The sequence below is a fragment of the Sphaerodactylus townsendi genome, linkage group LG09 (assembly GCF_021028975.2).
Source record: "Sphaerodactylus townsendi isolate TG3544 linkage group LG09, MPM_Stown_v2.3, whole genome shotgun sequence".
NCBI classification, from domain to species: Eukaryota; Metazoa; Chordata; class Lepidosauria; order Squamata; family Sphaerodactylidae; genus Sphaerodactylus; species Sphaerodactylus townsendi.
The window spans coordinates 59,626,468-59,653,771 of record NC_059433.1 but is presented as its reverse complement, the minus strand read 5'-3'; the positions used below and the strand labels follow the sequence as shown (position 1 = coordinate 59,653,771).

At 40.7% G+C, this 27,304-nt stretch overlaps 1 protein-coding gene across 3 annotated transcripts; it reads right to left on the bottom strand.

Moving 5' to 3' along the window:
* Positions 1-218: 218 nt before the first annotated feature.
* ADHFE1 (alcohol dehydrogenase iron containing 1) lies at positions 219-27,038 on the bottom strand. 3 transcript variants are annotated; one of them, XM_048507973.1, is made up of 14 exons: positions 26,970-27,038; positions 24,240-24,277; positions 18,862-18,902; positions 18,426-18,479; positions 16,331-16,485; positions 13,432-13,628; positions 12,813-12,890; positions 11,602-11,707; positions 10,525-10,677; positions 9,754-9,852; positions 7,902-7,980; positions 7,565-7,661; positions 6,340-6,497; positions 219-623 (listed from the first exon to the last, which is right to left on the bottom strand). In XM_048507973.1, exons 1-14 carry the CDS (start codon positions 27,023-27,025, stop codon positions 540-542), a joined length of 1,395 nt encoding a protein of 464 aa, XP_048363930.1. In that variant the 5' UTR covers positions 27,026-27,038; the 3' UTR covers positions 219-539. The 3 variants fall into 3 exon arrangements, with proteins under 3 accessions (XP_048363930.1, XP_048363932.1, XP_048363933.1); XM_048507975.1 differs by having other exon boundaries at positions 27,005-27,013; XM_048507976.1 differs by lacking the exon at positions 24,240-24,277 and having other exon boundaries at positions 26,970-27,010.
* Between the last annotated feature and the right edge of the window lie 266 nt (positions 27,039-27,304).

Genomic DNA, 27,304 nt, shown 5'->3' with positions numbered 1-27,304 from the left:
TATCTGGGAATAACTGGAAATATTCCATCTCCTTCTCCCAACCTCCTTTACATTCAATAAATTGACTTCTAGCCTTATATCCAGAGTACTGCTGCAAAAGTCCCAATCCAGAGTGGGTGGGTAAAAACCTTATTTTGCTAAGAGAGCAATGCTGCCATAAAAAGGTTTCTGTGTTTGACTGGTTGTGAATGAGAAATGGAAGGCAGCATTTCCAAACTTGTACAGTTTTATTTTTGTATTTGTAATGACTGACCACTTCATATCATATATACAATGAAATTACAAGCTAGAAAATCCTTTTAGGACACAGTTTTTGCAAGATCAAAACATCTCAATTCATTAATTTTACTAAAGAGTAAAAGAAAGATGAGAACTTATTGGATCATACCTAGAAATAAGCGAGAGTAATTAAAAAAACCCTCTGAATAACGGAATTGCGTTCATTACCATGTTATCCCTATTTCTTCTGAGTATTCCACTGCCCCAGAATAGACAAAGTAAACTTTAGAGATTATTGAAAAAATGTTAAATATTTCAAACTAATACAGTTTCATGGAAGCTTCAAACAAGGCAGATAATTCTTCTTCAGTTTGGGGACGAGGAGACAACTTAGTCACTCGTTCCTTAAAAAGAAAAGGAAAAGAATAATATAAATGTTTCGGCAAACACCAATAACTGTTTCTAACACAATGGTGACTGAAGGTCCTCTGTTCGTTAGTAATTGATTAAGCTGTGATATACTCATCAGTAATCTTGATGAAACCTGCTGGCTCACTCCAGAATATGTGGTGGCAATATTAATGTGATGAAAATGATAGCTTGTACACGTTCTGTCTCTTTTTTGTTACACTCTGGCCCTATTCTTCAAATACTTTCCCATCCAACTTCCAAGTGGGGCCTGAATCCTTGGATGTGCGTGTGCAGTACTGCCCATTAAGGTAATGAGTACATTTCTATACCTTTTCTCATGAACTTTAGAAAACGAAAGTGTTGCTATATAGCCGTTGGGAGCATAAAAAGGATCATTTATTAATGTGATGCATTTAACACTGATAACAATAATGGTTTTGACAAAGCCGGAGCATAAGCACGAGTCTTTTATCTTTAAAGAGAACCTGCCCTACTTTACAATGCAGTTGTGCACTGTTGCAACTTCTGCCACAGCACGCATGACCGGATTGTCATCTTTCCCTGAGAAAGGGTATAGCAAGGTTTATAGAAGTTTAGTTGTGGTGGGTTTTCCGCTGCATGGTATGCGATAGACTCCTGCAGTAGCTAAAGGATCCCTCTTATCCTTTGCTGAACGTAGCATCTGTTGAATTTTCTTAGTGGGTCTGTAGATTGTTTGTAGGTTGTGCTTCTTCATCAGTTTTCCTATGCGATCAGTGGTTCCCTTGATGTATAGGTAAGAACACTTTCCCTCTAGATGGCCTCTTTATCACGTTGTTCCATGTGGCTTGTCTAATTGGTCTTACATGCCCTTCTGATTTCTGTATTACAGAGTAACTTCATTAGCCTGTAGAGGCCCTGTTTAGGTGATTCAATTCATCTTGCAGGAGGTGAGGTTCACAGATTCTGTTTGCGCGATGTAACAAAGTTTTTATGGTGCTCCTTTTTTGCCCTGGATGGTGATTGGAGTTTTTGTGTAGATATCTGTCCGTGTGCGTAGGTTTTCTGGGCTCTACAGGCTAATGGTTACAGGGCTCTACAGGCCTACAAGTGGATTTACTCTAATACAGAAATCAGAAGGGCTGCAAGACCACGAACAAGCTCAGCTCATACATGGGCTCAGCTGGGAGAGCCAGCATGGTGTAGTGGTTAAGAGCAGGTGAACTCTAATCTGGAGAACTGGGTTTGATTTTCCACTTCTCCACATGAGTGACGGTGTCTTATCTGGTGAACCAGATTTGACTCCCCACTCCTACATTCCTGCTGGGTGACCTTGGGCTAGTTACAGTTCTTAGGAACTCTCTCAGCCCCACCAACCTCACAAGGTCTCTGCTGTGGGGAGAGGAAGGGAAAGGAGTCTGTAAGCCCCTTTGAGTCTCCTTTCAGGAGATAAATCCATTTCCCCCTTCTTCTTCACCACACAACTGGATCCAGCTTGGCAGCCAGGCCGATATCTCACAACAAGGCTTTGAAAGTCATGTCTTCTTTGTCTTAGTCCCCTGCAGCTATCATTTTGTCTCTGCAGCACTGGAAGGCCGTTCCCCTGGCTTTTAAAAAATCAGCAGTTATTAGATAGCTGCAGAACAGTAATGTACTGCACTATCTACTAGCTCCTCTGGAAAAAGAAGTCCCCAGCTCTTCTTGCTATGATTATACAAAAAGAAAGGGCTAGCGAGTTAATCTGCAATGAAAAAAGCTGAAGACTTAATTTCATTCAAAATTCAAAATTTCACTTAATTCAAAAAAGCTAGTAAGCCAAAGCCTGTTGATAGTGGGGTGTGGCTGAAGCGAGAGTGTATAGGAAAAACTGCTACATGGATTCTCTGCTGCTGTTATGGATTTGCAGTGGCAATGAAAACATACAGAAAACACAGAAGCTCCTGAAAATACAAGCTTCACTCTCCAGTATTTTAATTGCCAAACTTAGTACTTTACTGCACAGTTGAAGTTTGTCAGACACATTAGTTTGTAGTAATGCTTAATTCAATATAATATCAATTTCTTTATGTCATTTATGTTCCGGTTTTGCTTTGGTAGAGCTCAACACTGAATAAGGAGAAAGCCTGACTTTAATGAAGGACATCAGTGTGTGTGTGTGAAACTGTGTAAAGTAGCCAGTAACCAGCCAGCCATTTTAAATCATGAGTGGTTTAAAATAATTTATAACTGTTCTGTTCAGGGCTATAAGAGGAGAAAGAAAAGAATTAGCTTGCCCTCAGATTTGAATACTTCTACAGGATAAACCTGTACAAACATAATTTATTCTTCAATCAGAGTTCCATGCTATGCTGTGCTATCAGATACAATATATATTAGAAAGGTAAATATTTGTATCACAATATTTCAAATCCCCCGAAACTTTTGAATCAACATATGCTGATTTTATCTCCTTCCCTGATTAATATGTGCCCGTTTTATCTCCTGTTCTGATGGCAATAAATCCCCGCAGTTGGAATTGTGGTCTTAAATTTGCCCGAAGGCATTTTGTATTGATCCTTGTATATTCCAGTGTCTCCCCTTGCTCAGATCAAACCAAAGACGGGAATAGGGAACACTTCTACAAGTAACTGTGCTTGAAACCCTCCTATTCAGCTTATTTGTATATTTCATAGTGAAGGAGACTTTGAAATCAATAAACTCATATACTACTTAATGCTACAGTTAATTCTAAATTTGAAAAAATCAATACTCATTAATTCAGCAGGATTTCCTTCACGGGCGCCCTAGAAACTTGTCTGGAATGTTGTGCTTCTGTCAATCAGTTTGAATATGTTGATGAACCAGTGCATTGTTTATCCAATCACACCTGTGACATAACATGACAACTTAAACAAGAGAGTTGGATTCTGCTCTGTGATAACTGTGGTGTGACCTTGCTTTGCCCTTTCTCCAAACTTCAGCAAAAGATGTTACCTCTCTGTATGCAAGACCAACATGATATAGTGATATAGGATATGATAGGGTCACCTCATAGAAAAGATGGTGAAATTCTAATAGGGGACAGAGAAAAGACAGAACTACTCAACGCCTTCTTTGCCTTGGTTTTTCCCCAAAAGAAAAACAGTGCTCAATTTGGGGGAAATGGATCAGTGGGGGAAATCAGCACAGAATAGATAAAGAGCTAGTACAGGAACACCTGAATACTTTAAATGAATTCAAATCAAATTCAAAAAGGGGAAAAAAGAGGATCCAAACAACTACCGCCCAGTCAGCCTGACATCAATACCAGGAAAGTTCCTAGAGCAGATCCTTAAAGAGACAGTCTGTAAGCACTTTGAAGGGAATAATATGATCACTGAAAATCAACATAGGTTTCTCGAAAACATGTCATCCCAGACTAATCGTATCTCTTTTTTTGATAGAGTGACAAACTTGGTTGATGGAATGCTGTGGATGTAGCATACCTTGATTTTAGTAAGGGCTTTGACAAGGTGTCCCATGATATTCTTGCAAGTAAGCTGGAAAGATGTGGACTAATGCAACTGTTAGATGGATTTGTAACTGGCTGACTGGCTGAATACAAAGAATGCTCATCAATGGCTCATTTTACCCTGGAGAGAAGTGAGTAGTGGAGTGCCACAGGGTTCTGTCCTGGGCCCAGTGCTATTCAATATTTTTATCAATGACTTGGGTAATGAAATAGAGGGCATGTTAATTAAATTTTCAGATGATACCAAATTAGGAGGGGTAGCAAATTCTCTGGAGGACAGAGACCAGATTCAAAATGATCTGGATAGATTAGAGAGCTGGGCCAAAACTAACAAAATGAATTTCAACAGAGATAAATGTAAGATTCTACGCTTAGGCAGAAAAAAATGAAATGCACAGATACAGGATGGGTGACACCTGGCTTGACAACAGTACTTGTGAAAGGGATCTGGGAGTCTTAGTAGACCACAAACTGAACATGAGACAGGAGTGTGATATGGCAGCCATGAAAAGCAATACAATTCTGGGATGCATCAATAAGAGTATTGTGTCTAGATCGAGGGCAGTAATTGTACCATGCTACTCTGCATTGGTCAGACCTCACCTAAAGTACTGTGTTCAGTTCTGGGCACCGCAATTTAAGAAGGATATTGACAAGCTGGAATGTGTCCAGAGGAGGGCAACCAAAATGGTAAAAGAACTGGAATCCATACCCTACAAAGAGAGACTTATGGAGCTGGGAATGTTTAGTCTGGAGAAGCGAAGGTTAAAGGGGGCAAGATAGCTATGTTTAAATATTTGAAGGGATGTCATGTCGAAGAAGGAGCAAGCTTGTTTTCTACTGCCACAGAGACTAGGACACGGAGTAATGGATTCAAGGTGCAGGAAAAGAGATTCCACCTAAACATTAGGAAGAACTTTCTGACTGTCACGACTGTTCGACAGTAGAATTCACTGGTCCCTTCTGCACATGCAGAATAATGCACTTTCAATCCACGTCCAATGCACTTTGAAGCTGGATTTTACTGTCTGGAATAGCAAAATCCACTTTCAAACAGTTGTGAAAGTGGATTGAATGTGCATTATTCTGCATGTGCGAAAGGGGCAGAGAGTGGTGGAATCTCCTTCTTTGGAGGTTTTTAAACAGAGGTTGAATGATCATATGCCAGGAGTGCTTTGATTGTGTGTTCCTGCATGGCAGAGGGTTGGATTTGATGGCCCTTGTGGTCTCTTCCAACTCTACGATTTTATGATTCTATATAGAAAACCAAAAAATCTGAAGAAATGTTGAAGTTTCCAGAACAGGAACCTTAAGCACAATGTATTTCATCACTTTAAGACAGCAAATGTAAATAAGACCTGGATTCAAAAACAAAGTGATAAACATGCAAATTTAATTTTATGCTGCTAATACATTACTGGCTTTCCTGATTTTTTTTAGCCTAAAAAGCAGGCATGGAGCCTTGATTTGGACCATGTTCCATAGTCTGTATTGCACTGGGTTTATCCAAGTCTTTAGCAATATTTCAAGCTGCTATTAGAAGCTAGCCCATTTAACAGAACCTGGTTGTCAGTCTGATTATTAAAGAAGCAAAGGCTTTCTAACAGAAGAAGAAGAGGAGAAGGAGGAATAGGAGGTAAGATTTATACCCCGCCTTTGTCTCCTGTAAGGAGACTCAAGGTGACACAAACTCCTTTCCCTTCCTCTCTCCACAACCGACACCTTGTGAGGTAGGTGAGTTTTAGAGAGTTCTGACCGAATTGTGACTAGCCCAAGGTCACCCAGGAGGAATGTAGGAGTGGGGAAACAAATCCAGTTCACCAGATAAGAATCCGCCGCTCATGTGGAGGAGTGGGGAATCAAACCTGATTCTCCAGATTAGAGTCCACCTGCTCTTAACCACCACCACCACACTGGCTCTCAACTTCTGGACCTTCTTCACCTCTCAAAGCATATCAGACCCAGAATACAGCTGCCTTGATTTAGCCTTTTTTTACAGGACAAGATTATTTGTTGTTAGTAATTCCTTCAGAAAATAAACACATGATATGGGAGAAAAATTCAGGAAAAAAGAACTCTATCTCCTATCAAGAAATGTCTGTGTTGCGTAAAAAGAGATAGCTGATTTGATCCAATATTTTGTTTCTTATTTGCTATCAACAGTACAACAAAGTTAACATGACAAAAAATTTCTGAGTGAACGTTTATTTAAAAGAAAATGTATTTGCCATGTGTCCTACCTGAGGCAGGGTACCCTTGACTAAGGATGGGATATCCGCTTTAGAATAACCCAGAGCAGCTAAGCCATTGTCAACATTCAGATCAAATAAGAATTTCCGGAGAGTATCTGCCAAAACAAACCCAGCATCTTTCATTCTGGCTGTGCTGATATTAGCTCCTAAAAGAAGAAAGAGGCTTTTAGCAAATAAGAGGACATTTCTTTTCAATTATTGTAGCATCTACTGAATGTACTATTTATGCACACCAGCCATTTCTGTAAAAACATCAACTTTCTTTCTTTCTTTCTTTCTTTCTTTCTTTCTGTCTGTCTGTCTGTCTGTCTGTCTTTCTTTCTTTCTAAAATATGTATGCAGCCCTTCTGTTTTTACAAAGCCACCAAGGTGACTTGCAATTTAAAATGTACATAATAAAACCACATTTTAAAACTTCAAAAATCTACCCACCCTAACAATTAAAAACAAAGTTAAAATACATATAAAATGTAAAAATAATTAAAATGCTGCTTAGGAATGAGGGAACACTAAGAAAATGCCAAATGAAATAAAAAGTCTTCACCTGCTTGTGGAAGATGGCAACAGAAGGGACAGATGAATCTCCCTCAGGAGAGAGTTGCAGAGCTTGGGTGCCTGCCATGACCAAGAAGGTTCTCTCCTGGGTTGCCAACAGAAGTGTCGCTGGGCAGGAGCGCACCCAGGGTGCACTTTGTGTTTTACACCCCCCTGCGGCCCCTCCTCCTCCCTGCAGCCCCACCCCCTCCCCCCTGTGGGCCCTCCCACTTAACTTTTCCAGCTGGCAGAAAACAGCTTTTTGCCGGCTGAAAATGGGCCAGGCTGATGGGGAGGGGCCAGGCCTGGCAAGGTGGAGCAAAGGGGCAAGGGGGTCGGGTGATTTTTGTGCCCCCCAGATGTACGCCCAGCTCCCCCTTGTAGCTTTGCCACTGGTTGCCAACCACCTAATCTCAGAAGGTGGGGGCACCCAAATCAGGCCCTCCAAAGACTACTATAGTGGTCAGGCATTTTTATAAGGGAGTAAGCATTGAATATCACCTTATTTCTCAGAACAGTTTTGTTTGTGGGTGTATGTTTGGGTTTGAAATGAAACTATTATTTTTAAGGGTGGCATCAGCAAGTTCTAGAGTCATGAAGCCTAAAAGGGCTGAAAGTAGTTTTGTCCACTGATTCGAAATGAATTTCCTTTGTTTTAGTATATTTAACAGAAACATACCCATTATCTGGGCGGCCTCCAAGTGACGCTCAGGGCACATGGGTGCTGTAAAAGTAAACACTGCTGGCGATGTCAGCACGACAGAGAGACCATGTGGCTAAAGGAAAGCAAAGTGCATGTTAACCATAATACTGATATATCAGTAGGAGGATTTGGGTTAGTACCATGACAGTGACTAAGCTCTCTAGATCCTGGACACCAGCTGCCAGTCAGAGTAGACAATACTGACTTTGATAGACCAATGGTCTGACTCACAATAAGGTGGATTTATGGAGTACTTGAAGGTATCTTTAGCAATAAGTATGCAAATAAATAACAGATGTATGCAAATTATTACCACTAGAGAATGATCCACATGATAGTCCTTTGCTTTATAATTCTTTACCAAGCCAGAAATGGGATAAGACATGCCGTGGCTAGAAGAAAAAGAACTATTTTATTAACATATTAGAATTTTGCATAGATAGATAAATCCAGTAAACAACTAAAATGTGTGACCAGGCAGCTCTCAGTGGATCTGTAAATATTTTGGCTTAACTCATGTTTTGATTAGCTCAGTGGTTAAACCAGTGCTTTGGATATGAAGAAATAGTAGCAAAAATCTATGTGCCATACAATTGTTTGATTTTGAAGCTGAATGAGGCTGATAGCCATTTGTACCTGAATGCAGAATAAAATGCCCATACATTACTCATGCTGGAGGCAAACGGTTCAGCTGAATCATGCCTCTTTCACGCACCTGAAGTCTTGCTTATTCTGAGGTGGAACTGCTTCTCTGGTCCACATGGGAGCTTTTGAATTTCCATATACAGTGGGACAAGGTTATACATATGGAAGGCAGATCTGTTAATCTGTCCTTTCTGTACTCAGAAAGGCTTGGGTGTTTCTGTTTCACACAAATGTGCACACACTCACAAATGGCACACAGCAGTTGAACAGATGTGTGGCCATGACTCTTTTTCTCTCTTACTGACAATGGGGCCCAAAGTGATGAACACCAGTCCAAGGATACCAGAACAAATATTTATTTTCACAGAATTATGGACTGGGAAATCAGTGATGTTATGACTTGTAAGCACATTATACCGCAATGAAATTAGAAACAATAACATGATTAGTTATCAAAACATGTTTCCCTCCTTTAGCTGTACTGGGGTGCTACACAGATGCTGTCATTACAGCACTCAGTTTATGGAATTATTCAAATAATGCAACTCAGATAAATATTTGATTGCTTTCAAAGCACCATGTGAAAGAGGAGAGGTAGCATATGAATCCCTTATTCAATATTCCCCTAAATTTGTGCTTGAATATTCTTCTCAAGGGAGAACATTCCTAATAATACTTATTGGGTATAAAGCTCAGAAATGACAATATTTTTATCATATTATGCAATTTTATCATATTATGCAATCAGATAATTTTAATTAGATTATTTAAAATAATCTACGTGCTGTTTCAGACATCTTCTTTCATGTTCAGACACTGCGTCATTCAAGGGATTAGGCATAAATGTTACAGGAGGATTAGTTAGAGATGAATTTATCAGCAGTGCTTGACAGAAATCAAGGATCCTATCCACAATCCGTTTAGGAAATGGAGAGCCAATATTGTGTGGTTAGAAAGTCAGATTAAGAGCTGAGAGATCCATGTTCAGCTCCTCACTCTTCTATGGAAGCTTGTTGGATGACTTTGGGCTAGTCATACACTCTCAGACTAATTTGTTTCTTAGTACCGTTGTGAGAATAAAATGGAGGAAAGGAGAATGATGTAAGCTACTTTGGGTCCCCCACTGGGAAGAAAAGGGGGGCGGGTTAAATAAAGGAAATAGATCTCTAGAGATCTATTCCATCTCTTGAGATGTCCCAACTTGCTTCTCCTAAAAAAAAGTCAGCTTTTATATCAGAAACTGTCATACAGCACTGATTGTATCTTATAGTGCAATCCAGAACACAGTTACTCCAGTCTAAGCCCATTTAAATCAATGGTCTTAGACTGAAGTAACTCTGTTCTAGGCTGCACTGTTAAACGGCCAAAACACATTTTTAAATGCTCTGGTTTGCTGTCAAAAGGGTTCCTTTAACTAACAATTGTGACTGTTTATTTTTAAGATGCTGAATTTTTACTACGCAATCACATAGAACAAAAGTAGAGCAACAGAACAGCAGCCAAGCTTGTGCTCAACTCACCAAAGATGCACACCTGCATTCCCAAAGCCAATTCCGGCAAAAGTACTTGCAAGATGCATATTAGCTCTTGCTTCCTGATCTTCTGGGTCCTTGATAGCTCTGTGCATAACAGAAATATTTTATTCAATTAAGAAATGAAGTGGCTTATCCTGGCATCAGCTTTCATAGGCAACAGTTTTCATAGGCCTACTTAACAGAAGCAAGCTTTATTTGGGACTTTGTGTGGGGCACAATTCTTGCCTATCTGCTTGCATGATGAAACCACAGCAGAACGATGGCCAGCAACCATGCTAAGAATGCATCCAGTTTCTTTGAGAGCAGCAAAGGCCATGGTTTGTATGTATCATTATTCAAAATTCACTAGTATAAGAGAAGGTGTCTCTTTGCAAATCAGAAGAATTTGGTCTGTGTCAATAATGGTCACAGGAGATGGTAGTACATAATAGCATGATTTCTAGCAAGTGGTGCCCACTACACTAGTGTCCATGAAACGTTTATATGCTCCTTTTTATGATCAAGACCTGTTATGCAACTTCCATTACATGCATTTGAGCTGCTTAGCAAGTTTTCTTGTTGTCCTACTTAAACTTGTGCCAGAAAAGAAAATCCTCTAAGTGGCATCTTCTGTTTTCTGACTTCAGAAAGCCATTGTAAGCATTTTACTTATCCTAACAAAATAAGACTCATTTGAGTTTAGACAGCTTATTTTTCCCTCATGGCATAGCATGGCAGCAAGCTTTACAGAGGAGATGCAGCCATTAGATATTTTACCTCTTTAAATATTTGGCAACAATCTGCAGCGCATGGATGGCCCAGACATCGCTGATAGGGTTACTTCCTTGATAAGCTGGTCGGTGCACTGGATTTGAAGGACAGGGACTGCGCTTATGATAGGGAAGAGCAGTATAGGATTCAAGAGCATGGCTGGCAGGAAAATGGATGGAGAGAATCAATAAAATGCAAGAACTTGAATTCATTTAGTCTTGTTTAGTGAATGTACAAAACCACTACAAAGAAGGCTAAGTGAATGCTCCCAACTGTGTCATGTTTCAGCACAAAAATAGCACCCCAGTTTAGGTATTTGTTTTCAAGCATCACAAAAGACAAGTCATATTGAGTCATTAATGTACTATATTAAGTATAAGGATTTAAACATAATCTTCTATGCAGTTTGTGCGTGCACTGGCCATCTTCGGGCTGTTTGCTGCTAACTCTTGTTTCCTGATGTATGTTGCCCTGCTAAGATGAGTCTGAACTTGTTCTACTTTCCTGGATCATAGTGTACTCTGAGGCCAGTTCACAGTCAAGTTTCTCCTATGTGATGCAGCCCAGTCTGTAGCACAAATGATTTCATTCTACAGTTGGTAAAAGCCTTCTCCCTCCTTTTCACACTGTACTTCCTGTCAAAGAGGAAGAGAGAAGACTTTCATGTTTAATTGGGTTTTTTTTTTTACTATGGGATCTCTTGTAACCAAGTAAGCTACAAACTTCAGCATATGTTACCTAAGGCAAGCACTAAGTTAGAAAATAAAGTTGGGAGTGGGAACATGGGGGCGTGACAATGTCTGCGTCACTACATGACTTCAGAAGATAACCCAGAAATGAAGTATGATAGCTCTCAGAAACATTTCGCCTGCATCTGTGGCTGGCATCTTCAGAGGTGTATCACAGAGGGAAGTCTGTTACACACTGTGCCAGCCACAGATGCAGGCGAAACGTTAGGAACAAGATCTACCAGACCACGGCCACACAGCCCGGAAAACCCACCAGAACCAGTTGAATCTAGCCATGAAAGCCTTTGACAGTAAATTAAAAAGATAGGTTCGAATATGTATCAAAGATACTTACCAAAGCACATCAAAACCACTGTTGGCAGTCACTCGCTCAGGCATATGCATGGTATGTGAGGAATCAACAAGGCCCAAATGGGGCTTGATGGCTCTAGATGCAATGCCTAAACATGGACGTTACATAAATGTATAATTAAAAATAGGGAAAGGATTTTGCAACTCTATAAAATGTGCTTAGTAAATGTTGAGCTGCACTGCAACGAAGCTTCAGATTCCTGCTCTTGAAAATAAGAATGAATGAATGATATGTATATGATCCCAGAAAGGATAATCTAATTTTATAGGGAAAAAATATTCTAAGAACCTGTTAAAGGAAAAGTATTTACTCTGTAGATATGTGCATGAAACGTTTATGAGAAATAATATATCATGGACAACACTTCTTCCTTGGCATAAAAACTAAGATTTTTTACAGTATTCCATTAAACTCCCCCACAACACATTTTACTGAGACTCATATATGACAAATACATGTATGTTTGTTTTGTTATATCTATATTATGAACAGGACCATCCTGCCACCTTAAAAATCTCACTTGTCTTACTGAAACTCTTTTTACTTCCCTTGAAATTCTTTCGGTACCTAGCCCAAGGAAAAATCCACAAGCCACTCTGAATTGTATGTGGCATCCACCTAAGAAGTTTCACTGGCCTCACAAGGAATTTCGAAAAAGACCAACATATGTTAATACTAGCAGTAAACCCTGTTGTGTGAAAAAAATACAGTGGGCTCTAGCAAGTGGAGATCTGCAAGAATATTGTGGAGAGAGGACATTATCCCCATCTTTTTTCCTCTGTTCTCCCCCTTCTTCTCTGCCATCCTGTCACCCTTTCTCTTCACTTTCTGCCCTGCTACCCCAGCTCTCTCTTTCTCTCTCTTTCTGTCCTGCTACCTCAACTCTTTTTCTTCCCCCTACCCCAGCAGATGGACTATATATGAAGGAATCCTGAGCTTGTCCTAAGCAAATGAAAGAGTATAACATACAAAGTTTTTGGAAACTCAAGTTTCTGTTTTTGTTCTCCTTTCAATTGTGATCCCTAGATTACATGTGTATTTTACTGTTATAAACATCTGGCAAGACACTTCCTCTTGAGAGATCTATTGTTGAATATGGTAAAAGGGAAGAACTAAACATAAGAGAAAATAATGTGCCATAGAACTGAAAAAAGATCCAGGGAAAGAACCAAGGTGCAACATAAAATCCTTACCAGTTTTTACTTTTAGTTCTTTGTAATCAAAAATAGCAACTCCAGTCGTTTCACTTCCAGTTCCAGCTGTTGTAGGAACTTAAAAAAAAGAATAGATATTTACAATATAATAGAATCTCGGCTTGAACATGAAGACCACCCACTTGGACTTAATGGATTCTCATATGGTGGGATCCCATGAATCTGGTCCACCAGAGATGGTACTTTCTTTAGTACAAGTCAAGAAACCCTTCCCAATGCAACAGACCCATTGCTAGAATAGCTTCTCCTATTAAGGGAAGGATTCTTGAATTGAGGGAAAGTACCATCACCATGGCCTGGGAGGGGTATGGGGGGCCCCCAGGGTCAATTGACTCCCCATATCCCTCTGGCAGATATGCCCCTGCCAATGTTACAGATTTTGGGGATCTAACCCATAATCTCTATGCCTGGGGGCAATTCGTGTGAAATTGCTTGATTATTAAACCCACTAATAGCTCATTCAGAGGACCACGTAGAAACCTCTGTCAGTCTCCCAACCAGCCACGTTACATGGTTAAGCCTGCCTATGACGTGGCATTTGAAAATTCAGAACTACCCCCAGACAAAAGTTGCCATTTTATAATAATTTAAAATGTACCTGCAATCAATGGCTTGAGAGCGACTGTAACGGGCTTTCCTTTTCCAATGGGAGCATTGACATGATCTAAAAACTCAGACTCAGGGCTGGATGCGTAGAGATTGGCACATTTACAAGTGTCTATTACAGAACCTCCTCCTAAAGCAATGTAGGAATCAAACTTCCCCTTTTTAGCAAACTCGATGGCATCCATGAAGCTTGGAAAGAAAAGAATGTTTGATTTATTTGAAACTTTATCATACTCCACAAAACAACTCATAGCTTGTCATAACATTCTAATAACTAAGAAAGAAAACAAAGGGATACAGCTTGTGATCAGGTGCACTGGTGATTCCTCAGCCTTGATATCTGTGAAAATGAGGACCACACAGCTAGCCATGATCAGGAAAAACTCACAAACTCTTGGTTGGATCTATATCCCTTCCCTTTCTAAAAACAGAAAACTATACAGATAGATTTGTTCTGCTTGGCTATGGCTAGTGGCCTTAATCTCCCCAACCCTCTCCCAGCAGCATATCCACTGCCCTCCACATGTAGCAAGCACTTTTCTGTTAGGGTTTCCAGTTCTGGGTGGGGATATTTATTTATTTACTTTATAGGCCGCCCTCCCCCGAAGGGCTCAGGGCAGCGAACAACAGAATAAAATAACACAACATAATAATTTAACAATTTAAAATCCACAAATTTTTTAATAAAATAAGCAGTAACTATTAAGAGTATACACGGATGGTGATAAAAATCACAACCCCCCCAAACTGAGCCCACTGGAGACCAGATGTAGTTAGAGTCAGCCCGGCTGGCCAAAAGCCTGGCGGAACAGGTCTGTTTGACAGGCCCTGCGGAAACTCTGTAAGTCCCACAGGACCCTGATCTCTCTAGGGAGTCTGTTCCACCAGAGGGGGGCCAGGGCCGTAAAGGCCCTGGCCCTGGTAGAGGCCAGCCAGATGCATTTGGGGTCAGGGACCTCCAATAGGTTCTCCTCCGAAGACCGGAGGGACCTAGCAGGGCAGTATGGGGAGATGCGGTCCCTCAATTATGCAGGCCCAAGGCTGCTAATAGCCTTAAAGGTCAGAACCAACACTTTTAACATGATCCGGAACTTTATGGGCAGCTAATGAGGATGGTACAGAACTGGAGTGATCCGGTCCCAACTGGACATCCCCGTAAGGAGTCTGGCTGCCGCATGTTGTACAAGTTTAAGCTTCCGGATCACAGTCATAGGTAGGCCAGCGTACAGCGAGTTACAATAGTCAAGCCTGACCGTTGCATGGAGTACTGCGGCTAGATCTGACTGGGAGAGGTATGGGGCCAATTGCTGTGCCTGCCATAAATGATGGAACGCTACCCGGGCTGTCTGAGTGACCTGGGCCATAAGCAATAACGCCGGGTCCAGGATCACTGCCAGGCTCTTGACGGATGAGGCCAAGTGCAATGACTCACCATCCAGCACAGCCAGGAGATTTTGGGGGGTGAATCTAGGAAGATATTTTGGGGAGGAACCTAACCAGGGCACAATGCCATAATGTCTACCCTCCAAAACAGCCATTTTCTCCAGGGCAACTCTGTCATCTGAAGAACAGTTGTAATATTGAGAGATCTACAGGCCCCAACTGGAGATTGTAACCCTATTTTCTATAGCTACCCCAAAGCTCTGGAGTCCTTAGGCCCCTGTTGCTATAAGGTTTTTGCTAAGGGATAAAAACCTTTCTGGGATGAAAACCCTCCTGAAAACCCTTCTGAGTATCAGGACTCTTAACCAAAATAACTTTTAATCTGAGTTTGTACATTCTTCTTATTTTAAGCCATGGGAATCTGATATTCAAGAAAGTTGAGGAAAAAACTTCCCCAACCAAGAACACTCTATTCTGGATCCAGTCTTCAGGAATCTGGAACACACAGTTTGCAGGCAAACTGTACACGAAATATTCACACAGCAGTGTCCTACTTGTATAATCATACATAAGATTTACTTTACTAGTATACATAATATCTAATCAGAATAAAACGTAAATGACTAATTAGATTATATTTTCCCTTTACTCTTTATATTCTCTGCCAATCTAAATTTACTTCTGATTGCTAAATTACAACCTTAGTTCTGCAGAATTTTCAGAAGACAGACAAGGAAGTCAACAATAATTGCACAGTAATAGATTTGTGTTTAGAAGCACATTAGCGACCAGCAAGATATTCACGGTCTGAGCTTTCAAGAATCAAAGCTCTCATCAGATACCTTGTCAGTTATCTGACAAAGGGAACTTACACCCTGAAAATTTTGTTGGGATCTAAGGTACTACTGGACCTGAATCTAGTTCTTCTACTGCAGTTCTTCTACTGTAGTTAAGCTCTGAAACTACAATAATAAATTGTACAATAGTACAACAGCCACAAAGCAAATAGTATAGTCAAAAGTCCACAGGAACTGGTGGATTCAATTATTAACTTCTGCTAAGTGAGAAGTCATCCTACAACAAAGAAAATCTCCTTCCATTGGAAGAAGTCTTCTCCTTGTGGGAAGGGAGTCATTGGATCCAACTTAGTGTGTTGTTGGGAGCCTCACATTACAAACCCATGCAGAGTTATACCCTTGTAAGACCATTGAAGTCACTGGGCTCAGAGGTGTATTACTCTGCTCAGGGCAGCATTGTAGAAAAAAAGGAGATGGTTTGTTTCTGATAAAGGACTTCAGCTGTTTAAAAATTGTGTTAGGAAGCTTACAATGCAATCTCAAAATGTCAGTGTAGTAAAATTACCATGAAACAAAAAAGTAGGTAAAATGTTGATTTCTGGCCAAAGCAAACATCAGTAGCTCATCAGAAATTTAGCTGTAAAATGATAGTATAAATGGAGCTTAACTTGGCAAGAGCTGATTGACACAAGTGTTTCAGAGCAGAAGTACCTCTGGTCTGTGGGTTCCACTCTTACTTTGTCATATATCTTGAAGACGATCCCATTTTTTGTCAAAGAATCCAAGACTGCTTTCATAGGAGGGAGCTGTCTGAGGTTCTGATCTGTCATCACACAGACATTTCTGGCACCCATATTCTGCAGGTCCTAGTGAAAAAAAATCATTTAAAAAAGACAAAAAGAGGTCAAAATTCTAAACCAATCTAAAGAGCCCGAGTATTTCCATCATTAATAACTAAATATCAAACTTCTTGTAATATTTTAGTCAGCATTTAGAGCAAGAGTCCACAACCTTTTGAGCTTGCAGGCATCTTTGGAATTTTGAGAAGTGGTAATGAGCACCATCCCAAAATAGCTATTGCAGAAGGCAGAGCCAAATCCCAAATGGCTGCTGTAGGAGGAGGCACCACACACAATACCTCTCTCCTAATTGTGGGAAAGAATCACAGAAGGGGAATAAAAAGAAATTAAAGAGGAGGTGGATGGAGGAAGAAAGTAAAGGGGGAGATAAAAGGAAAGCCTGAAAAGGGAATATCACCACACACTCTAAGGAAGGCCTAGCTTATGGCGACTTTGGTTGTTGTTGCAGTGGAAAATTTTCATAAGGGCAACCAATAACAAGCCTTCCCTTACAGTAGCTATACCCACTTTCAAAAAAGCTTGGTAGACATCAGGGAAAGTACCCTGAATTAGAAAATACAGTAATGCATGTAAAATCTGCAAAGTTTACTTGCACATTCCAAATAGAACAATTTAGTCTTTATCATGATAATGACATATTGAAGGAAAAAAAATCTTAATTATAACAAGACATATCAAAGCTAAAGCAGAATGATAGGTTGGATTACCCACTCCTTGCTTCTTACCAGTCCAGCTAAAGAACAATTTCATTCCTTAGGACTGAAATTGTATCAGTTCTGTATTCTCTACAGATACCTTCATATTGTTGGCAGTTGGCATATTGAGAGCCAGTGTGGTGTAGTGGTTAAGAGCAGGTGCACTTTAATCACTTTCCCCACTCTCCCACTTGAGCTGTGGAGGCTTATCTAGTGAACCAGATTAGCTTGTGCACTCCAACACATGCCAGCTGGGTGACCTTGGGCTAGTCATAGTTCTTCGGTGCTCTCTCAGCCTCACCCACCTCACGTGGGTGATTGTAAGCCCCTTTGGAGATTGAAAGGAGATTGTAAGCCTCTTTGAGTCTCCTTACAGGAGAGAAAGGGGGGATATAAATCCAAAGTCCTCCTTCTCCTCCTCTTCTTCTAAAGAAGCGTACCTACTACAACTACAAACACAATAATCATAAAATGGGGACCATTTTATAATAGTATACATAGAACAAGAGTGACACAAATCCAGATACAGTTTGTTAAAAAAAAAAAGATTGTTTCCAACACAATCCAGAAAGCCTAAAACAACCCATCCCATGACTGGTTTATTTTGCATTGATATATGGTGAGATGGGTATCTTCCTCAATGCTGCTGCTCTTTCATTACCTCATTGTGACAATCACTGCTTCAGCTTCTGTCTTCTCTTTACTCATCACTGTTGTCACAGAGGGGCAGGACAGTCTAGAATTGGATAAGACTGCATCTCAAGACTCACCTTAGACTTTAGAATTTTAATGGCAAGGACCTCAAGCAACTTTCAAGCAAGCACAGGTCATTACTGACCCGTGGGGTCGATGTAACATTAATGGATGTTTCATAGACTGATTAAAGAATGTCTGCAGACTCAGTAAAGGCAGGAACCCCAGAGGCGGGTCTTTACAGCCTGGAGGTTTGAAACTGTTTATGTTCCCGAGGTTTGCCACAGTTGCAGCAGAGTAGCTCTCTGTTTTGTTCCCTATTATTCTGGGTCCATGAAGCTGGTTTTTAGGTTTTTCATGCATATTTGCACTTTTTGCACATCTCTATTATAATTACACATTGCACATGTAAATGTTGTGTGCTGTGTTTAGCTGCTTGAAGTGTGGTAGTGATTTTTCCCTTTGTGTTCTGTGATGTCACATCACGACAATGTCTGTATCTTTGTACAAATTCACTGAAAATTCATGTATCAAAACATACAAGAAAGATCACCTTACCATTCCCACTTCTTTAGTAACTCCCTCTCCATATCGGATATTGGAAACAGCCATCTGCAAAGTTACACAATAAATACAGTTCGGAAAAGTAGCTATATGAATGCGAGGCTTACAAAAGTAACCTTTCCAAGTACCCAATGTGTTTCACGCTCAATAAATAATGACTTAATCAATACAATACAGTTTTTCATTTGTACTTCCATATGTACTAAGGGACAAACTAAATGCTTTTTTAATGATTCTGGAACTCTCACTTTTTTTGCAGTAACACAACAGCTTCAGGGAATTGCTTTTTAAAGCACTACAAGGGGCCTTGAAAGTGCAGCTTCTACTTTCCCTGATGGCATTTTCCAGACCCCAAACTATTTGGAGCTGTGCATGCGCAGAATACCTATACCAGACGTATTAGAAAACATACCATGTAGTTTTAGCTTACCTCAAAAGCATAGTCTGTTTTCCCTAAAGCTGCTTCGTTGCCTGAAAAAGAAGTTATATACTAAATTTTGTAAGAATAATCAGAAAAATCTGTGTTTTCTGTAAAATTAGTAATTTAGTGTACTTCTAGGCAATCTTTTAGCCATATCTGGTCTGCACTATACTAGTTGAAACCATATGGCATGAAATACAAAATAATTAAAACCATTTAACCACTAAATAAGACAAGCTACACCCCTCCCCAACAGTGCCTACCATAGCAATCCCTCAGTCTGAATCCAGGGACCTCAGAAACAGATAGTCTCAGTCCAAAAGACCCTCAGGGAAGGAAATGGTCACTGTGGACTATAGAGGCTTTTATTGCCAAAATAATCCTCAAGATCTTGTTTGGAGCAAGCATTTGGATCTATGGAGTCTCTGAGTCCCTGGACTATATACTTCTTTAGTTCCTACATAGGATGGCAAGAGTGCCTTCACTGTGTAGCAGGAACTGCTCCTGCAGTAGAATTTGCACTATGCTCATTGGAGACCGGGGCTTGAATCACTGCCTTTAATTTGAGATTTAATTTTTTTTTCAGAACCTAACAATGCCCAGGTGGGCTTTTGTATCTTATAAAGGAATATAAATTTAGAAGATCTTTTAAGAGGTGTGTAATTCATAGAGTTGAGTCTCTTGGCCTTTCCTTTGTTATGGTTAGAAATATGGATTACATGGAAGCATTAAAGATGATCAGGAAAAGGTAATCAATCTTGATTGTGCCAATATATTAACCTGGGATAGACATTTATACTCCATTCCTGCATTAGGGATTCCTCCCCCTTTAACCCTTTCCCACTGCTTTTATGGTCAGAAGATTGAATGTTTTGCCAACAGCAGAAATAAGAGGACAATTTGCTAAAGTTCCATTTTCAGAACGCTTCTGTGAATGTCTATCTGGTGCCTTAGAGACTGTAAATGATGTCTTGGTGTTTTGTGAACAAAGGTCTGCTCCCAAAGCCCCCTGAATTATTCCTATTTTGTCTAGATACCAGTTGCCTCTTGGGTTTTGTCATTATTGTTAGAAGATCTTGATCCAGAAACAATCTGAGCTGTTGCTAAATATCTAGCAATAATGATTTCACTAAAATGTTGTTAAAATGATACTATTTTGTTGACTTATCAGAAGTTGTACAGGCCCAGTGTTATATATTATTTTTAACGTGTTGCAGATTTTGAGGGATATGCATTTTATTGATTTGGTATTTTGTTTTCTATTGTTTTGTTATGTTACATTAATTTCTCTGTTTCATCTGTTGTGATGTATTGACGTATATATGACCTTTGGCCATACAAGGTTAATAGTAAAATAACAAAAGGAAAGGTCACTGTGGATTCTTTTCTTTGAAGCATAAACCTCAGGGTTTTGATATGGCATTTCTTTCTTCTATCTTTTAGCATTTCACATTTTGATTGCTCAAAAATGTTGTTACTATCACAGAAATGTATCACATTTTTCCTTTTGATTACTTAGGGTGAAATTCAGAGTTCTCCCTTGCTCCATTTTATGCACAAAACACTTGTGTAGTTCGGCTGAAAGAGACTGATTCATCCAGAAACATCCAGTGAATATTGTGGCTGAGTGGAGGTTGGATTTTAGTCTTTCCAGTCCTAAATCAACACTAAACACTATCCTGCACTGATTCTGCAGTATGTTGGAAGATGTCCCCGTGGAACTTTACTTCACAGAAGCAGTGGCGTACTGCCAATGGCGTACTGCCAATAGGGACATGGGGTATCCCGTTTGATGATGTGGGGGGGGGGCATCGGGCTCATGCCCAGTGGCTCCCTCTGTGTTGCTCAGGTTGGCGCCGCAGCCCGACTCCTGCACTCCCTGACCTCTATGCTGACAGGGAGGCCAGCTGCGGCTGCAGCTCAACAGCATGCAGCTCAGATGGGCGCCACAGCTGCAGGCTGGCTCCTGCCCGAGAGCCAGCCTAAGTTGATTTAGGACTTAAGCCCCCTTGGGCAGGAGCCAGCCTGCAGCCGCAGTTCAACAGCTCACAGCTCAGGTGGGAGCCTGAGGCCGGCTCCTGCCTCCCCGGCCTCCCTGCTGATAGGGAGGCCTGCTCTCAGGCAGGAGCCGGCCTGTGGCTGCGGTGCCCACCTGAGCCGCCTGCCACCAGGCCCGGCCTTGCCGGCTAAGTGGGATGCGGGGCGTAGGGGCATCCTGAGCAGGTGTTGCTCTGGTTGCCATTTTCCCCCAGTACACCTCTGCACAGAAGCAATATTTCTATGTGAGCTCAGCTCAACCTGAGCCTGGCAGCAGTTCCTACATGCTCTTGAGGCACTCTCAGGAATAAAGGAGTAAAACTGGGCAAAATATCACTGCCTTGTCTCTAGGTGACTGGATAATATAATACCATTAAGATTAGACTTTCTGTAATTCAGTTAATACAGCTATTTTCAAAATGTTCCTGCTCCTTGTTTTGAAAAGCACAAACCTGATCACTGAACTTCTAAAATTTTTATCTGAGACTTAAAATTTCCCAAGTTTTATTCATGAATTTCAAACTAGCCCTACACATGCACACTCCTTCCTTTTTTTCTCATTCTGTGTGACTTAAATTAGTTTGAGGAAATGCACAGATTTTTAAAAAATTCTTCCTATGAAACTGGGAAAAATAAACGATATCATCTTTTAGAGTAGAACATTCTGGATAAGAGAGACAGAAATAATCCCCACAGAAATCTAATGCTGCCCTTTTTACTCCCAGCCATAGACCACACCACTCCTTCTGTCTGGTAGCTGAATTAAATATTTGCTGTTTGAATTCATGGCTAATGAGTGAAGCCATGCTGAATAGTCTACATATACTTTATGGTGCACAGGAGTGGTGACCCAAATAATTAAACACATAAATATATTTTCAAAATCCTTTTTTGTGTTCTCTATTCATACTCAGGCCTGCTACCCTTAGCCATTTTTCCACTCTCTCACCAGCCCTGTTCATGGTTGACTTCCCCTAATGGCTAAGCCTGTTGTACTTTCCGTAATTAATCTGACATCTCAAAGACCCTCCAAGCCACTTACACTATTTTCTTTTGATAGCCAATAGATGTCCTGCTGTTGTATTATTTGGCAGAGCTAAGCTTTTGTTAAAGACTTTATTGAGCTTAGAAAATTTTTATTGTTTTCCTTGTTCATCAAACGTAAGTTGGTTTTTAAAGAGGAGTCACAGTAAAGTCACCCTTTTAGAATCTCATCACAATGGTTAAATGTGCTCATTGATTCCTCCACAACCTACAATTTCTGCCTGCAAGTGCCCAACCCCACTACATTTAATGGCACAAATATTTTTAAAAGTGTCAATAGTATGCATTCTTTTAAAAAGCAGCTTAACAGAGGACTCCTTGCGATTTGGGTACTGATTAGACCATATCCACACTTTTTTTTTGACAAAGTGTTCATGGCAGATATAGGGCAAAATCTTGGTCTAGCTAAAGCCACACTAACCAGACTGGAGTTCCTGCTTTCTTTCTGGAACTCTACAGCCGACTTCTTATTAGGCGACTGCAGTGTGCACAGTCCCCAGACGTCACAGGTTTCCTTTTCTGTCCATATCTTTCCTACCAAAAGCACATACTTTTTATCTACATAAGCCAGGAGGGATGAAAGCTGCAATAATGGGAGGGAGTGGGTGAGTTTCCGAGGTCTGGGTCCAATCCTAGATTACAAAATTTGGACTCCCAAAACCAAGCTGGAAAATTCCAGATTTTAGAGGTGGAACCTATGTAGGAGAGGGTTTGGGGAAGGGAGGGACCTTAGCAGGCTACAGTTTCCATAGAGTCCACCCTGCAAAGAAACCATTTTCTCCAGTGAAAGTTATTTCTTTTGCCTGGAGATCAGTTGGTAATTCCAGGAAATCCCAAGTCCTACCTAGAGACTGACAACCTTAGAGAGAAACTGTCTCAGAGTCATTATAAGGGCAGCTGTATCTTAATATCAAGATAAACTTTACAGTATTCAAACGCTGAACTCTTCAATAATGCATTATGACAAGTGGGGACCTACAAGAAGCTCTCAGGAGCAGCTATTCCATTCCTCCCACCTTCGCATCCTCTCCTCTACCTACTTTTGTCAGCCTCTCACCTCTCCCTCCTACCACCCCTTTTCTTGTTCCTTCTTTCCTCCATGTCAGTCACTTTCTCTCTCTTCATGTCCCACTCACTATCATTCTTTCTTGCAGCCAGCCACCCCAGCAATCTCTTTCTGCCCCCCATCGCTGTCCTGGCCTTCCACCTGCTTCCTCTCCCCCTCTCACAAAAGGAGTGATAGAAGTAGTATTCCCAGCCACCCACCTGCTTCCTCTGTCTCCACATTGGCAGCAGTTCTGGAATCATAACAGATCTTGTGACTACAAAAATCAGTTCCTCTCAGGGTTGCCAGTTTCGTGTTGAAAAATGTATGGATATTTGGAGATGGGGCGTTGGGAGGGAAGCAATTTTTATTTTTAGATTTTACATTTTTCTACAAACTCGAGGCTCCTTCCAGGCTTGTAAAAATATCTGTCTTACCTCTTTACATCTGCGGGCACTGGATTTAAATATCCAAAGATTTGGCCCACTTTGCTATTAGAATATAAGATCATGCATGTTACAGCATATTAATTATGGACAACATGAATCATGTTTAAACAATGCATATTTCACTGAAAATACGCTGCATATATCTACTCAGACAAAAGTAGTTTGTCCTACCCTCCCCATGTCAAAAACAAAGATGCATGTGCTAAGGTAGCACAGAGTATACAAATTTACAGCTTTTACTTGGTATTTCTACTTTTACATTTCATAATTATACCATATATTTCAATTGTAGATATTAAATCATGATAGGGACACTTGTCCACCTGGCAGGGCTGGGTTTGGGGATCCTCAGCTCAGCTTTCCCACCTCCATTTAGAGTAGTGGTAAGAGAAATCAAAATGGCTGATAGGGCTACGCCATAATGTCACTTCTGGAAAAACCTGGAAATTGTATCATGCCTCTCTAGAGAAATTTACCATACCATTTCCAGCGATTCCCAAAGAGGCATGGCATCACTTCTGGGAAAACCAGGAAGTGACATCAAGCCAATGCTGGAAGCTGCCCATGTCCCCATCAGGTCTCCCACTGAATCCTAGTAACAAATCATTCATTTTATGTTTTAAAGCAGTAAGTTTAGGTTTGAAAATAAAATCAATATTTATTTTATTTTAGGATTTTTACCCCGCATATATTCTAGGGGTTTTTTCCCCTCAAATGTTCATATAGTTTTCTCATGATTTTAAAGTTTGCAGCGTTTTTCATCGCTTATCAGTGGATAATCTTTGAATACACACAAAGAAAGATACCCTTACCTTGCAAATAAGTGTGAGAGTGAGAAGGGCACATGCATCTAATGAAAAGAAACAAGAACAAGGCTATATATTTTTTCCACAACAGTATCCTGCCATCTAGTGTCTTAAAATGGTAATAATTTTTCCTTACCAAATAATAATTAAGTTTTTTAAAACATATTATTGGATAACTGTTGAATTTAGTTTGCATGCAATTTAAGTAGGGATTCTATGACCTTAGTCTCTCTGGGAGGATCAAAGAGGAAAATTTCACAAGGCAGCCAGTATCTTTGTTCAGAAGTCATGGCTCACAGCTTGGAGACTGCTTTAGTCAGACAGCAAACCATAACTGCAAACCGGATTAGCAGTGATCAGCAATGTCAAAAGTCTCCTTTATGGGGCTGTTTTCATAGAATCATAAAGGTGGGAAACACCACAAGGGCTATCAAGTCCAATCCCCTGTCATATCATGAGAGACCGCAAGGGTCATCCAGTCCAGCCCCTTGTCATGAAGATAAGATTGTCTACAATCTATGCTGGGGTCCCCAACACAGCACCCATGGCAACATAGGGCCCATCAAGTATTTTGAGAAAGTGATCAAGCCAGATGGAACTTTTACCCCAACGGGCATCTAATTGGTTGTGAATTTTTTAAACTGCTTTGGCAGACACTGCCAACAGAGCACAAGGATCTTCATTGCGTGACTAAAGGTAAACTGTGTCTGTGCAATTTTTAAAAACCAATGTTAATTTTAATATATCTTGTTAAACAGAGCTTCTGTGTGAAAAGTTGAAGATTTACTATTAGAGTTATGCATAAATTCACTCACTGACGTTTTGTGGATGGCTCTGCCTCCTATGCAGCAGCATAGCTGCAATGGGACAGGAGGGGGCACTGCGCCCCGGGCGAACGTTATTGGGGTCAAACGGGGCAGAAAATGATGACGCCCCCACCCCCCTACTTACCTTAGTTCAGCTGGCTGGAAAAGCAGCCTGTTGGGAACTACACTTTCCAGGAGACCTTGTGAGCCCCACCCACAGGGTGGCCTCTGAAGGAGTTGGGGCTCACAAGGTCTCTTGGGAAGTGTAGTTTCCACCAGGCTGCTTTTTCAGCCAGCTGAACTAAGGTAAGTGGGGGGGGCATGGGGTGGGGTGCCATAGGGCACAGGGGGAGAGGCTGGGCGCCAATTTGCCCTGGGCACCATTTCCCCCCTGCCTGTTCTCCTATGACAGCTATTCTGTGGTTGTGCTCGTCATTTTGAGTCAGAATTCCAAAAGTGCCTGCAGGCTAGAAAAGTCTGGGAAACCCTAGTAGATAATTTGCATTAAGTGCACTGTTGGCAGAAAGACTTAGGCGTTACTTCCAGTGGAAAATGCTCATGTGTCTGACCAGTTGATTCCTTTGGGTTCACTTGACAAATACAACAGTAACACAGAGAGTTGCCAACTCAGGGTTGCAAAATTCCTGTAGAATTGAGGGTAGAGCTTGGGTAGAGCAGGGCCCTCAGCAGGGTATAAAGCCATACAGTCCACCCTACAAAGCAACCACTTTTTCCAGGGTGACTGCAGTCTGGAGATCATTTGCAATTCCTGAGCTTCAGGACCCCCACCCTGGAAGCCAGTAACCTTACGGATGTACTGCAGAGAACCCAAATATTGAAGGAAGGTTTAAGTACCAATGGCAGCAGCCATGGGTTCATGCTATGGCCGCCAACGCTATTTTAGAAGCATTTGTAGTTCTACAAAAATTGCTGCAAGGCCACCATCCAAATCGAATATGCAGCAGCCCCAGGTGCTCTTGTTTCTTGACCCCTGAAAAAAACGCTGGGGTGGGGAAGTTTCTAAAGCTGCAATGCCACACAGCTGACCTGGATTAGAGCCTTACGACATTTTTTTGAAAACTATAAATGCTTCTAAAATGTCACTGGCAGCCATAGCATGAACTCATGCTGCTGTCATTTGTATTTCAGCTCTAAACCTTCCTTTTGCTATCTGGGTTTTCTCTATTCAAGTCATTTGTAATTTGGCTCTTAGTATTCTTAGGTAGCAACTTGAAAATACAGAGTGGAACTTTAAAAAAATGCATCTCCAAGATCTTTCTGATGTATCAGTTAATTACACAAGTTTTCATTTCCAAAATAGCCATGAAAACTTCTCCAAGAAAATTGAGAGCTATAAACAAACAAAACAGCAATTTTATAAATTTGCAACAGGAATTCAGTTCTTTGACCATATACTTTATAGTCTGAAACCAGTTTTTAAAGTAATTTGGCAGCATTTCTATTAACACACATGGAACTGCATTTTGGCATTTGAAACATTTCACATGGCAAAAATTCATATTTATACTGAAAAACTAGTAAGTCTGCAGTTACGTTTTGCACCTATGAAAACTTGTCATAGGCCTAAATTGAATCTTCTGTGACCTAACTCTCTGCAAACACCAAAGTCCACCCTTGAGAAACATATATTTGCTGGCTGTTTCTCGCAATAATAAGGAAAAAAACTCTATTTGAATAGCTTTCTAGAAACGACAGCACATTTTCCAAATCACATCTAGTTCCTGAGTATTATGACCTGTATATTTATCAAGGCTTGTCTTGCAACAAATGATTGCTATGATTTTTATGTTTTAAAACGTTTGTCAACCTGACAAAACTCTATGGGAATAAGACAGCTTTGCTGGAGCCCTCCCAGCTGGTTCATGATTTCCAGGTAACAGAACAAATTCCTGTAGGAGCAAACACTCACGACGCACGATGCAGCTGTTTTAGCAAATAAGCTACCCTCTCTCTTCTTCCTGCCATTGCTGCGGCTGCTTGGGACTGCACAGCATGATGGGAAATTGAATTCAGGGCCAGAAGTTGCAAACTGTAAACAAGGAAGAAACCGGAGAGCAGTTCTCTTTCCATCTTCTCGGCTTGTTTGGCCGTTAGATCATTGCTTTTTTTCACTGCTCAGGTTTAATGACCAAACAGAATTAAGTTTTCAAGTCCAGGTAATTGGTTAATTCAGACTGCTTCACCCATTGGTCATTCAATAATTGTGATCGTCAAGTTTTAAAACGTTATTCCTCAACTGTTCAA